Source organism: Pituophis catenifer, unplaced genomic scaffold, assembly GCF_029215685.1.
Source record: "Pituophis catenifer annectens isolate HBS135680 unplaced genomic scaffold, rPitCat1.0.hap2 SCAF_1, whole genome shotgun sequence".
NCBI lineage: Eukaryota > Metazoa > Chordata > Lepidosauria > Squamata > Colubridae > Pituophis > Pituophis catenifer.
The window spans coordinates 110905077-110920283 of record NW_027256881.1 but is presented as its reverse complement, the minus strand read 5'-3'; the positions used below and the strand labels follow the sequence as shown (position 1 = coordinate 110920283).

General features: G+C 38.6%; 1 protein-coding gene across 1 annotated transcript in view; it reads right to left on the bottom strand.

Moving 5' to 3' along the window:
• Window positions 1-1219: 1219 nt before the first annotated feature.
• The window catches only part of MDN1 (midasin AAA ATPase 1), a 119218-nt gene continuing 105230 nt past the window's right edge, over window positions 1220-15207 (bottom strand). The window contains exons 91-102 of the mRNA XM_070932851.1: window positions 12688-12789; window positions 11572-11773; window positions 10538-10711; window positions 10158-10312; window positions 8447-8527; window positions 7781-7899; window positions 5921-6095; window positions 4653-4726; window positions 4438-4552; window positions 3225-3288; window positions 2475-2617; window positions 1220-2062 (exon numbers count right to left, since the gene is read on the bottom strand). Of these exons, the coding sequence (XP_070788952.1) occupies window positions 1874-2062; window positions 2475-2617; window positions 3225-3288; window positions 4438-4552; window positions 4653-4726; window positions 5921-6095; window positions 7781-7899; window positions 8447-8527; window positions 10158-10312; window positions 10538-10711; window positions 11572-11773; window positions 12688-12789 (1593 nt within the window). The 3' untranslated portion in view covers window positions 1220-1873. The remainder of the gene's footprint in view (window positions 2063-2474; window positions 2618-3224; window positions 3289-4437; window positions 4553-4652; window positions 4727-5920; window positions 6096-7780; window positions 7900-8446; window positions 8528-10157; window positions 10313-10537; window positions 10712-11571; window positions 11774-12687; window positions 12790-15207) is intronic.

The following is a 15207-nucleotide window of genomic DNA, read 5'->3' as shown; positions in this document are numbered from 1 at the left end:
TTTGAGAGACCAGGAAATAAACAGTGCAAGAAGCTATCTTGAGCTGTCAGGTTTTATTTTATCAAATTACAGCAAACTACAGTATTCTTCCTATATGCCTAAAGCTTTTGAGGTAGTTCTGCTTTATTTTGGACAGCCATTTTACGCTGTTGGTAAAGATAACAATACCCTGACATAAATCACATCCTGTATATTCTCCAAATCTGGATCTTTATATGACCAAAATAGACTCATCTATATCAAGAAATTCCCAAGGTTTACAGAATATAATTTCTAGCAGAAAAATATCAAGAGGAACAACCAGTGGAACAATGCAGTTCTTTTACCCAACATCTGTGTGAGTTTAGAAAATGGAAAAGAGTAATAATGGTAAACATCAACTCCAATCTTCATGATTTGATTAATTGTATGTCCCAATTAACGTCTAACCTTACATAAAGCTATTTATAGGAAAGTTGTTTTAAGTAACTTCATATTAAGTAATTTAAGAAAGGTTTGGTTTAGGAATATTAAAACCTACGGTTTCAACAATCTTATAAAAGGGTTCTCTTCCTTCTGTTGAACTGGGTCTGATTTCTAGAGATTACCTTGACAAATCCCTGCAGTTTTCTTGGCAAAGTTTTTCAGAAGTGATTAGCCATTGCCTCCTTCCTAGGGCTGAGAGAAAGTGACTAGCCCAAGTTTCCCAGTTGGCTTTGTGCCAAAGGCAGGACTACTATTCATGATCTCCCAATTTCTAATCTGATGTCTTAACCACTATACCAAACTGACTCTCACAAAGTACTTTATATTCTGCACTAAATAAACTGTAAATACTTTGCAATGTTAAGTTCTAATGCATGCAGTGTCGCATGGCTTTCCGTTCAATACTGGCTTGGGGAGGTATATGTACAGTAGATACCAGACAGAGGCTACTTTCCAAGTACTGTATATATCCCCTTTGTAATTTATGATTATTGCTTCTGTACAAGAAATACTTCCTCCAACTTCCATTTACAATTGCTTCCTGTTTCATTGCTAACTTTCCCTGCATCAGCAGTACCAGCCACATCTGGACCCCATGAAATAGTGCAGTAATCATTACATCGATTTTTGGTTTACATACAAGAATGGACAAGTTCAAGACAGTGTCAGAATTTACTTTAGTTCTCAAATTTGAATAATCCTTATTTAGATTATTTCAGGCCTGATTAATTCCTTCAAACAATGGACACCATAATTACAAACAAAAGGATGGCTTTATTAATAATCACAAACAATGCATAGTTTTTGCAATGAAAAAGGGTTGGGAAGAAAAAGTCCCTTGCAAGTGTGTCCTAGTAATTGCCTTGGACAGAAGGCAAAAGTCACAGTGTAAAATGATAATTCAGTCTTTAATATAACAAAAATATCCTTGCAGCAACCGTTCAGAAATATTGAGTAATTTCAAGTATTCAAGGAGATTATTATTTTTTGGCTGTGTAAAATTTAATCTCCCCCATCTCCTCAACACAGGGTCCACTCATGCAGGTGACTTAAAAGCAACTATTTTTTATTATAGTTCAACAGTTCGAGTTCAACTTCCTCTTTTGGAAGCAAAACTTGCTCCTTACTACTCAACAAGCCTGCCTAATTCCTAATGATGAGGATATCAAATAAACCCTAGAATAAGTTACTCAAAGTAAAACAACAACAACAACAACAACAAAAATGAAAAAAATATATGGTTTGTTCACTGTTTCCCAATACTGGCAAGGAAACTAGGGACAATGATTAAGTTCATCATGGATCGCATAGTCTCCTGCACTGAGAAGGGAAAATGCAAGTTTGAGGTCTTGGATTTCTGGCCCCCTTGAACATCAGCTTATATGCTTTGATGAAGTCTTGACGCACTCTACAAACTGTCTGAAGCAGTCACCAATTCAAACCACTGCCTAAGGGCATCACTGAGAGTCTCTGGCAGGGCATTCACATCTCTGAGAATTATGTAGAAAGGAAAGGGAAATTCTTCCATGTATGACCTTATTTCTGGCAATTCTCCAGGCCGTGTGAATACAGGTACTTTAATATCCAAGACTGAATCCTGTGAACGAAAACAGCAAATTAACAGAAGTAAATTCTGGATTACAGATTTAGACTTTTCTTATAATCAAGTAATATTCACGTGCGTGTACACATGCTTGTGTTAAACCAAATGAAAATGGTCAGGAAGACAGCAGAAAAAATGAGATTTTTCTTTTCCTGATAATTATGTCCCCCCCAATCTTTTAACTTACAGCCATTCCTTGATTAACAACAACCTCAGTTAGCAATCATTTACAAGTACAGCAGTAATAAATGGTAATAATATATAACAACAATAATAATAGCAATAAAAAGCTTTTTACTGCTACCATTTGAAGGGGAACTTAGTAAATATCAATATTATTAATTTATAATTATGTATAACATGCTTTGTTCATAGTTAAAATAGCACAGATGCATTGATAACTTACCCGTGAATTAGGGTTGTCCAATATTACAAAAATAACAAAGATATTTGCATTCTGTACAGATTGAACAGCTGCTTTGACACGTTCTTTGCCCTCAAGGAAAAGACCTCTTCCATCCGATACTATTAGGAGTAACTGAGCAGTTTCTAGTATGAGACATATTTTCAGTTGTTAATAAAACTTTGAATCAAATATACAGAAAACAAGAAATATTCCAAGAATTTATAAAAGCTCTGTACTGCCTAATATTGAAAAAAAAAACAAAAAAGTTCTAAAAATGTATTGTCTATATTAAATAAACTAAATGTTATCTAAATATAATTTTCTTAAAGTAAAACATAATATTGGTGAATATCTGATACATAATTGAAGAAATAGATCCCAATCTGTCTAGTAGTAATGAACTGGGGAACTAAGAATTCAAATATTTCATCTTTAGAATATTTATTAAGAAGTGCTATTCAACACAATATTTTATAGTTTTAAAGTTCAAACATTCAAACAACTGAGTTGCCCATTTCAACACTGTTCCGGTGTTAAGTGCAACGAAGACCATTCTGCTTTGAGATGTTGTTACCTTAAATGCTAGGTACACCTTTATCAACCAATCAGCAACTACAGATAACAATGCTACTTATAGTCAATGCAGATTTTATTTATTTATTTAGTTTAGAAGTTGCCTGATTCCAGCTTTCACTTAAGGTATGCTACTGTGTGGCATCAGTGATTATAAAAAAGCAGTCAGAGACACACCTGGATTGATGTTCGATGACAAGTGTTGTGCTGCAGCAAACATATTTATTGATGATTCTAAAAACTGTAGAAGAACACAAGAAACAAATATTGTGAAACAACAACCTCCACCCTGAAACTGTCAGGCTGATTCTGTGAGAAAGAATAGGAAAGTCCTAATTTGAATTATACACTATACTTTTCCAAATTCTATTTGAAGCAGAGCAGTAAGCATTATTTCATTTTGAGATGGTTTTCTGATAGAACAAAGTAAAAAATTATTTTCCTCAGCAGAAATTAGTAAATACCCTAGGTTCCATTTTGTTAAGAGTTACTGCAGTCACTACACCAATATGGCAAAGGAACCATTTCATTGCTGAGAATTCCTGTCACCCTTTCCACATCCAATAGGGAATTGATCACCCCAATTAAGGCCACTGGACAAGAATCCAATAAGTAAACACTGTCTCCTTTATTGCCATAATGAAGACCTGAACAGACGCATGTATGTGTCCTTGGTTGTATTCACTTCTTGTCTTGCTGCAATTATGTTCCAGACATTGTTTCTGGTGCTTCACTTCTAGAGAGGGTCATGGAAAAGCAAGGCACCAAGTGGAATCAGCCACTAGCAAAAAAAATCTACTCAGGGGCAATATTCAGCACCCAGCACACTTTCTAATGCCAAGCACTTAACCAGTCAGGGCAAAACTGCCTGCCAGAGAGCTGGAAAACTCCCCACGCTCCCATTGGAAACCAAGTGGGGCAGAACAATGAGTACCACCACCCTACAGAGCTCACAGATGGCTCTTGATAGTACCAGATCAGGGGTGGTCTAACCATGATGATGGAAATCCTCTCCCTCTCCAGAACACCAACTAGTTGCTCAGAGAAAATAACAAGATCCAAGGGGTTACCATCATTATGATTTGGGCCCAGTATTGAGATGAGTCCATGGTTGTCATGGGGACCTGAGCCTTATCACAATCAGCACCCAAACAGGTAGAGTGAATCCCGAGACACTAACAGTGGGGAAATATTTATTTCATTTGATTTACGTGCTTCTCATCTCATCTAAAGGTTACTTCCACCACCAACCCAAAGGCAATTCTAAAAACTTGGGGAAGGATCCTGCCATGCAGCTTGATGGTAGGTATACCAGAGGATCTCAGATTTGTCTCTACAATGCAATCAGATGTAAAGCAATGGACAACATGACCTTAAGAAGTGGCGATACCTGAGCTATCTTAGTCTTCTTTTGTTCAAATTTGCAGAGCTGCAGTATTCTTGCTCCTGATCGGTCGCTGAATTGTTCATGGAATGGATGTAGCAGCTGAACTGTCTCTCCAAAACTAAAATAAAGTGAAACATATTTTTTAAAATTGTGTCCCCCTACAAAAATTATATTAATTTTCACTACTGAAAGTCAACAAAGGTTTAAGGTATTCTTACCTACATACTGCAATTTGTCCCACTTCTAAAAGTGTCAAAGCATTCCCAATCACTGCCAAGGATTCATATGCAAGCTATAAAAAACAAGTTGATACAATTGGAGTTCATTGATGAGTAGGGTTAATAGTATTATCAGTAGGTTCTAATATGAACAATTTGGCACAGAATTAACATTTAAACTGCAAAATTCTAAAAATGTTTGCCACCAATAAGACCTTTTCTTAAAGCTTGTGATGCCACATACTTTCATACAAACTCTGCAAGAAATTAGAAAACTGCAGTGATGATATTTTCCTTACATCAAGTATCTCAAGTATTAAACAGCATTGGGGCAGAAGTAAAGATGCCTGTACATCCACTGAAGTGCAGTGAGATATTTAAACTCTGTATGAGAACTGGCATTTGGGAAACCCCAAGTGGCAAAAGCAAAAGAACGACAGAATGAACCACAGATAGTCTTCAAGTTACAATTGGGACCAAAATTTCCATTGCTAAGCGATGCAGTCATAAAGCACGGCATCAAGTGATTGCCTTGCTTAATAATAGCAGCAAACATGGCAGTCCTGGTTACTGTTGTTAACCAAATCCTACAGGTCATGAATCAAGGTCCCACCCTGATCCAAGCCACTGCTGGCTTGGTCCCTTCCAATCCCAATCTCAAAGCCAAGCCAATCCCTCTTCAATTGTCCTTGTGGCTGCCTTGCACTCTGCTGGCATTGCCATTACTGCTGGTCCTGCTGGGGTTCCAGCCTTGGTATCCCCGGCTGTCCTTTGCTAGCTTATTCCTGCTGTTGCAGATGAGCACACCTTACCTGGCCCTTCGTGAGGCTTTTGCTGGCCATGCCTGCCCTTTGTCCCAATTTGCGCATGGCCTTGTCGAAATCAGGCATGGCCGGTAAGGGCAAGGTGGCAGGAGCAGGAGGACCAGTGAGCACAGGGCAGCCAAAAGGGCAGAGATGGGGGGTAGGGGTGGGGGAGAGAAGAGATGAGCATTTGGGAGAAGTCCCCCTCTAAAGAACAAATGGGTTGCCCCAAATGCCCAATTTTTCATCACGTGACCATGGGGTGCTGCAATAGTTGTAACTTTGGGGACCAGTTATACTCAGACATTTTGGGTGTTAACTATCATATGCTATGAACCCCCATAACTCTGAATGGTTGCCGAAGAAATGGTCATAACTGTACATAGGATAGGATGAAACAAAAGAAATATGAATGAATGCAGGCCTTGAAGATCAGAATGTTCTTTATTTATAATTTTTTTTTACCTGTTTAGAGTGATTGTCTACCATGCTGGCAGAGTCATCAAGGGCCAAACAAATCTGGTATTGCCGTTTGCTGGGTTTGGTCCTTCGTAACCATATTTTATCTTTTCGGAACTGGCTTGCAATGTATGGAATTACTTTGCGCATGTTCAACCTTTTTCCTGTTCTATAATCACCTCTGGTAATTGGGAACATTCAAAGCATTACACTATAACACAGTGTTATAAAATATCATAACACTATGACATATAACATTTATTGTAAACATGACATTTATGAAAACAACTAAGCAGAATATTAGTTTTGCACAACTCAGCAGAGATTTAATTATCAGAAATATTGGTTTAAGATTGCTAGAAGAAATTGCTAGATTAAAACATATGTGGTTATTGTATATATGTAATTGACAATTGGAAAAGGTGGTGTTGGCTGAGACAAAGGGTTGGAAATAATTTTAAATATTTTTCACAGCTTTTCTAAAAATAAAAACCTAGGGGGGAAATCCAAAATATTAGATACAAATTGCAAAAACTGTTGTTATTGTTCCTTTCCAAATAAACAGAACCATGTGTTATTTCTGGCAATCTCAATGAATTCTGCAATCTGAATAAAATCTGCCAGCTGAACCAATGGGACAATGTTTGTTATGCATGTTATTCTGGTTTTATCATCATAGAATATGTGAAGGATATTGTCTCTCTGCTCTTATGCTCCAAAAGTATATAATCAGTCATCTCTCTGAAGCACAATTCACAGACTTGAAAACATATTTTTATTGATATAAGGATTAAAACTTTTTCAATAAAAATAAAAGATGATTTAGGAATATGCAGATTATATTGTCAAACTGTAATCTTGTTGCATGTGCACAAACTCCAAACACATATAGACTTAATTGCATTCAGCAAATGCTTATACTACCGTGTTTCCCCGAAAATAAGACCCTGTCTTATATTTTTTTTAACCCTGAAATAAGCGCTTGGCCTTATTGATATGCACTCAAAAGCCCAATTGGGCTTATTATCAGGGAATGTCTTATTTTGGGGGAAACAGGGTACAATAGTTAACCTGTTGAAGGAATCAAAGACTCTTGTATCATCCTAAAATAGGGAACATGACAATAAATAAATGCAGTAAATAATTAAGAATTAATACACTTGGAAAAGTGATGATAGCATTTAATCAAGATACATGGCTGTTGAACTCAGAATGTTAATTCAATTAATATTTTAATGTACCCATTTAATGAATACTGGTTGTCCTTGTTTAGTGATTGCAACTGGTTTTGGAGAAATGATTGTTAAGTGACATGGTTGCTAAATGAACCATGTGAGAGAGATGCTGCAAAGATCATTAGTTGCTGCCATCTCATTCAGATAAAGTTCTCTAGTACAGTGTCCTTTGCCTGACTGTTCCCCTCTCCTTTTTTTCTTCCTGCAGGATGAAGAGATTATTTAAACAAACCATGTTTCTGAGATGTTTTTTTTCTGCAGTGCAGTTCTTCCTTAAAAAGGGTTAACCTCAAGCTCACCTCTGGGACCCTAACTAGTTAAGATTTAAATTAGAACTCTCCCATGGCTAGCACTGGTGGTTGAAACTGACTTAGCCTTAATCAGTTTCACAATGACTTTTATTGTCATAAATGTCCACACTTGTTGAAAAATGATTTTAAAAATTATTTGTGCTTCTTGATCTATTTGCAAACAGTCTTGTTCATATATATGTAAATAGCTGAGGCAATTGCTAAACAAGGACTAAACAAAGATTAAATGCCGTTGATTTCATTGTGCTATGAATTCTACCATGAAACTCTGTTCTGCTGATCAAACTGTTTAGATGGTTCCTGCTTTTTGCTCTACTTACTTCAGCTTGGCTGCCTGAGTTGGTTCCAGGAGGAGTTGGAGCTGCTCACAGAGCTGCTGTGAAAGAGGTTCAGTGAGCAGAAGGTATCTCTGCCACATCTCTTCGGCTGCTGCATCCCCCTACAGCATTCAAGGTACAAGACAAACCCCATAAAACCCATGAGTTAAAAAGTGGTGGTGGAATCCAGATTGTTTAGAAAATAACTGTTTTTGTTGTTGTCATCTGTACAGTGCTTTAGCAGTAATGCAGAATACACATTCAGGATGTCTATGAAAATTAGTATTTGTTCCCAATGTTTATGTATTAAAAATACTAGATGGGGCCATACTTCAGGCTTCCAATATTTATTTTAAAAATCCAGAAATATCTTTAATAAGACGCCTAGTTAGAAGTACATAATTTCTTAATACCTTGATGTCAGTAATTTAGTCATTCTCCCACAGGCTTTCAAAGGTAACATTTTATACTTATTTAATGTAAACTTAAGTAATTTGTTGTACAATTTTATGATTATAAAAACGCCAGTTACATACTGCAGGAGGTTATCCGGGCCATCAAACAAATTTGATTAAGCAATAGTATTTAACATAACTTCAAAACAGGTTTAATTACCTTTCCCATACAAAAGAAAACAAAATAATATCCTTAATTAAATATGTTACTAACCTCTAAAGGATTTCTAATCTTCCAAGCTTCAAGCTGCTTCTCTAGTTCTTGCCTTAGTTCTTCAGGGTTTTTAAAAATGTGCTTAAAATATAACAAATTGGAATAAGAATCCAGCAATATGAACAGATTAGTTTTAGTATGAGGTAGAAATACTCCTTCAAAGGGTAACATACATTTTATCATAGACTATAAAAGTTGTGCAAAACCTTTAGAATGGGATGCTCTAAAGAAATACAGAATGTGATTCTTTTCCAGACCATGCCATTTGTCCAATTCTGAAGCTACTCCAGTAGTATTCTGAAAATTAATCCTCTGAACTGGAAAACAGGTTCTCTTGGAAACCAGAGTCCAAGCTAGAACAGCCAGCTTATCTTCTGAAAAAGTGCTAGATCATCCCTAGAACACCATCATACAAAACAATAACGCAACATTCCAGAATGACATGGGTTTTGCCCCAGATTATCTATTGTCCTTTTATCAAAACTACACTTGTAGGAAACATTTCAGCAACTCTGCAACCCTGTTTTACTGACTTGCTCTGATTTTTTTTGTTACCATCTATCCTTCTAGAATAAATAGAAGCACAGTAGAATAAATAAATTTCACAGTCATCTGCCAGTTCAGTTCCCTTCTGCAGAAAAATGGCTTAAACCTCTAACAGGTCCCCATGCTTTTTAACACGTACAAGAAGTCAATTGAGAAAATCATTTGCAGATTTGGAAAAAGTACTGTCACCACTGATTATATTTAGCCTTCTCTCCCGAGTATCCACTTGAATCAGATGATATAATTCAGAGGACTGCACCAGTATTTGAGGCAGCTACAGCTGGGATGTCAAACTCGCAGCCCATGGACCGGATGCGTCACGTGCTGGCCATGCCCACCCCCGGTTTAGCAAAGGGGGAAAAAAGTCACAATACATCACATAACGATGTGATGCCGGGAGTTTGACACCCCTGAGCTACAGGCTGGAAGAAGCTGACGAAAGTGAAAATGAGTCTTGATCAGAATGCGGAAATTTTGCAGCTCTATGTCTCTCTTCATGCACTTTAACTATATTTGTAAACATGAACTTCTCTCTTCATGTTAACTTTAACTATATTTGTAAACTTTCAAGGAGCCAATTTGTAATTATAATTTTTACAGGTGTGTAATAGTAATGAAAGCAAAGCAACTTTATGCCATTTTAATGTAAATATCTGACTGACTATATATATACTGAGTCTACGAAGTAAAATGGTAGTGGTAGCATTAATATCTTTTCCTATTGTCATAATTTTATCTCCCCATCCAATCATCAGCAGTTGAAAGTCCTTCTCAAATTTGAACCCTATCTAGTGATTCTACATCAGTGGTCCCCAACCCTTCCAGCTCTGTGGACCGGCAGCGGGGGAGGGGGGGGGAAGAGAGGGGATGGGTTTGCGTACTTCCCATTGATTGTGTAAATGCAGTTTAGTGTGCTTGCTCACTAAACTAAACTTAAAAAAAAAAAAAAGGAGCTTAGTGTGCTTGCTCGCCGCTTGAGAGGTCTGGCTCCCAAAAGGATGCGGACCAGTACCAGCCGTGCACTGGTTGAGGATGCCATTCTACATCACCTGAGATTGTAATCTGCAACAGCCTGCAACTACCGCAACATTATGATCACATTAAAATATATCTACTTAAACCAGTTAGCCATCATTTTGCTTTAAAAATGCGAGCTGTCTTCTACCTGTACATTGGGATCCTTCAAAAACTGATGAGCGGTATGAATAGTAGAGTGCTTATTTCGGTCCGGCTTTCCTTCTGGCAGTAAAGAGTTTGCTTCCCTTTCTTCAGCATCTTCAGAATTAGGAACTTGGCTGTCTGCCTCTATCAGCTCAGGTCCTAGGATTGAATTATACACACTTGCTAATTACTGCATAATCCAATATCCATTTCTGTACTCTTTGGCTCACTTAATACATAGCCATAGCAATGTCTTAGATCAACAAATTATTATTCACTGGTATTAACTTATTTAATTAACAGTATTCTTGTGCTATTTCCACAAACATGCAGGAAGATATTTCTTAAAAAATGAATTCTTAAGACAAGAGGTTGATGACTTACCAGATTTGGAAGCCCCAGACATTTTTGCTTCTGGATTCAGTTTTTCTACCTCTGAAGTTTTGAGTTCCTCAGCAGTATGATCCTCTGTTTCCATAGCCAGATCTTCAGAAACTGTTTCTTCGTTGTCTTCATTAACAGGCAAAATTGGTTTTTGCTGTTCTTCACTTGCTACGTCTGGTGGGAACATAAACCAATAAAATACTGTTTTCAGATCATATTTAAAAAAATTACAAGAGGTTCTCCAGCATCATGAGCCATCATAAAAATCGGAGCTGATCTATTCACAGTCTAGAAACAAGTATTTCATTTGTCAAGCAAATTGACTTTTCTCCTTGAACCAGCCCAATGTAGCAAAAATAAAATACGGCTAACAGTTTAGCATAAAACACAACACAGCTCTATACATTATTAAATCAATATTAAGTCTCTTCAATCCAACGAGATTTAAATTTGCACAGATGTGATACTGGGATGCAAACTTTTTCTTGGCTGAGGACTGCACTTGACTTGTAAGAGGCAACAGGAGGGGATGTACTTCAAAAGGTTGTGGAGAACACATTCCCCCCCCAAAGGTTTTCATTTAATTTACATTTCAAGCTAAACAAGATTAAGTTAGTCGTCATTGCTGTTTTATTTACAAAAGCATTTATATCATTTTCTAAAATGATTTATTCATCTAAAACGAGAATTAAAAATTATTCTCTATTATTCTCTACTAACAAATTTAATACCTTTCTCTTTCTGATAACAACACTTGATAATTTTGAGGGTCACACTCAAGGCTTTAGGAAGGTTTCATGCAGTCTTAGGATATAGAGCATTGTAGACTAAACTGTACAGCATTAGTATTAGCTAAGGCAGAATGAAAAATACATTTCTCAAAATAAACCTAAAGTGTAAATGAATGTAAAAAGAATACAACACCCAGTCATCACATATCTGTTAGTGAAGAAATATATATGTTTTTCAAACTATGATGCCATAAAGAGCTTATCATTATTACTCCCTGAGGTATCTTGTGAATGCTGCCATACCATAGGTCTGAGCATCATAGGATTCACTGCCTTGTTTAATATGCTCAAAGGTGTCAGCTTCCACCTGATGTTGTCCTGGCTGAACTGGCCTTTCCTCTGCTTCCTGGCTAGACTCAATAGTTCTCAGTCGCTTGTGAACAGGTTGACTCTGATCTCCTGGTGTGCGTTCATTGTCAGCTTGTCCTGGCTTTCTCTTATAACTCTGAAACACAGGAAAACACAGCCAGTTAATTTTCAAGGAGATGAAGCAAATCCAAATTCTATTCAAGAAAAGAGAATATAAAAGTCCTATTCCTTTTAAAAAATAAAAAAGGATTGTAGAGGTGCATGAAGATGGCTTTGGGAGCTGCTTGAAAAGGTAGGAGGGCTGCGCAAGCCTCTGTGGCTTCACATTATCCACTGATGCCTTAAAATATCAATTCTGTTTATTTGTTTATTTTTTGAGCTTTGCTTGTACTAGGAGGCCATTTGCACAGTAGGAAAATCTGGCCTGCAGCTTAATCTTGTTTGCCATGCTTCAGATGGGGTACCTGCAAATCCCTGCAAATGGGCAACTAGACCAAAGCCAGATGCCCCATAAATTCTGGTTTACTCTATCACGGGATCTCTAGTTCAAGTAGAAGCTTTTTCTTTCCTTCTTGCCCAAGGTATTTTTAGGCTGAGAGCTTTCTGTATATGAAGATTCATACAGTATAGAATTCAAATCAATTTTTTTAAATTTATGATCCAAGACCAAACACTATTTAGAAGTCTAGGAAAAGATAGAGCCAGAATGAAGCCAGTAAGAGACTGATCTGTGAGGACTGACGGCCTATGTCATTTTAACACATGTTCATTCAATAGTGCTTCTGCTTCTGTTTCTAATAAACACTGTACAAAGTTTGTGTCTGATTCTGTATTACTTCTAGATTCAAATATGTATCAGCAGATTCTGATACTTTTTTCAGCTCAAAACTATCTTAAAACATCCAAGCAGCATGAGAGCCAAGGAATAATTAGCAGTCCCATATGTTTAGTTTTTCCTTGGCTTTCCATTAAACAGTCTTCAAAGATCATTAATATAGGAGCCTCCAATTGTAAAAGAGTAATTTACACATTTTTAAAAGAATAAGACACCTGGGTATTTTTTCTGCTTTGTTTCTGTGAAGCCAGATGTGCCATTAATTCAGATTCATGTCCTTCTGGCTGATTTGCATCCGAAGTTCCATTCCCGTGTTCCTGAAATAAGACATACAAAGTAAGATCTTGTTTGCAAAAACACATCACAGGCATATTAAGTTTAAAGCCGACAACTACATTATCTTTGGAATAGAGAAGTATGTTCTGCAAACAAGCCCATCTGTCAATTCTAGTGCTGCACCATAAATTCATGAAATATAATAAGTGAAGCCTGGCTCATAAAACAGGGAAGAGATCCCTAGTGAAGTGTGAAGTATTAAAAATACATATAATCCATAATCTTTGGCAAACACAAGCATAATTTGGCAGACTTGGCATGTAGATTTATGGCACGTGGCCCTCTCAGCCTTACTGGAAAAATTAATGAATTTAGCAATTTGAGGATGTAACCAAAGGGAATAAAGTTTAAAAAGCACTGCCTATACAAAGAACAGTTGTAATACATTCTGTCACTCTTATGTTTTTTTTTCCCTTAAAATGGAAATATGCTTTCCTCTTTACTGGAAAATGGATGCTGGTATCGTCATATACCTTATTTTCAGTGTTTTGAGACCTACTGAAGAATATGAACAGATCCAATATTCTTCAAAATACCTGAGGGCAAGGCAAGAAGTAATGGATTGAAGCTTAACAAGAGACATTCAGTCTAAAACTAAGGAGAAATTTTCTGACAGTGAGAACAATTTTTATTTATTTATTTATTTATTTTTCATATTTGTATACCGCCCTACTCCCGAAGGGCTCAGGGCGGTGAACAGCCATAATAAATACAAATACATATAGAAGTTAAAAACTATTAAGAAACAGATTAAGTAATTTAGGCTCAAAGATTAAAAACATCCAAATTTATCTAAAGAGGTTTAAAACCCAATTTAAAAGCCAGTTTAAAAGCCAATTAAAAAGGGAGAGTTAGGCCAGACCAGCTTGTTGGAATAGAAATGTTTTCAGGGCATGGCGGAATATGCGCAAGTCTTGGATGTTTCGTAACTCCGGGGGAAGCCCGTTCCAGATGGTAGGTGCCCCCACATAAAAGGCTCTCCCCCTGGGGGCCATCAGTCGACATTGTTTGGCCGACGGCACCCTGAGGAGTCCCTCTCTATGGGAGCGAACTGGTCGGTGAGAGGCTATTGGTGGCAGGAGGCGGTCTCGTAAGTACCCTGGTCCTGAGCCATGGAGCGCTCTAAAGATAGTAACCAAAACCTTGAAGTGCACTCGGAAGACCACTGGGAGCCAGTGCAGCTCGCGCAGGAGGGGGGTTACATGAGAGCGCCACATTGCTCCCATTACCACCCGCACGGCCGCATTCTGTACCAGTTGGAGCCTTCGGGTGCTTCTCAAGGGGAGCCCCATGTAGAGAGCATTACAATAATCCAGGCGTGAGGTGACAAGGGCGTGAGTGACCGTGCGTAACGAGTCCTGATCCAGAAAGGGATGCAACTGGCGAATCAGGCGAACCTGATAAAAAGTCCTCCTGGCTACGGCCGTCATATGCTCTTCAAAAGACAGCCGTGAGTCCAGGAGGATGCCCAAGTTGCGAACCCTATCTGTGGGGGCCAACGACTCGCCCCCAATAGTCAGAGATGGCGCCAACTGACTATATCGGGACGACGGAAACCACAGCCACTCGGTCTTGGATGGGTTGAGTCTGAGTTTGTTCCTCCCCATCCAGATCCGTACGGCCTCCAGGCACCGGGACATCACCTCGAGGGCATCATTGGGGTGGTCTGGGGTGGAGATGTACAGCTGGGTGTCATCAGCGTACTGATAGTACTTCACCCCAAAACCACGGATGATCTCACCCAGCGGCTTCACATAAATGTTGAATAGAAGGGGCGAGAGGACCGATCCTTGTGACACCCCACATATAAGGGGCCTCGGGGTTGACCTCTGCCCCCCTGTCAACACAGACTGCGACCGGTCAGAGAGAAAGGAGGAGAACCACTGTAGAACAGTGCCCCCCACCCCCAACCCTTCCAACCGGTGCAGCATGATATCATGATCGATGGTATCAAAAGCTGCTGAGAGGTCTAGTAGGACCAGGACAGAGGAGCAACCCCTGTCCCGAGCCCTCCAGAGATCATCAACCAATGCGACCAATGCTGTCTCTGTGCTGTACCCGGGCCTGAATCCCGACTGGAACGGATCTAGATAATTCGATTCATCCAGGTACTGAGGCAGTTGTCGTGCAACCACACTCTCAACAACCTTTGCAACAAAGCGAAGGTTGGAGACAGGACGATAATTTGCTAATACAGCTGGATCCAGGGAGGGCTTCTTGAGGAGGGGCCTCACCACCGCCTCTTTCAAGACGGTGGGAAAGACACCCTCACTCAAAGAAGCATTTATAATCTCCTGGAGCCAGCCTCGCGTCACCTCCTGGGAGGCCAGTACCAACCAGGATGGACACGGGTCCAATAAACATGTGGTCGCATTTAGTCTGTTCAGTATCCTGTCCAC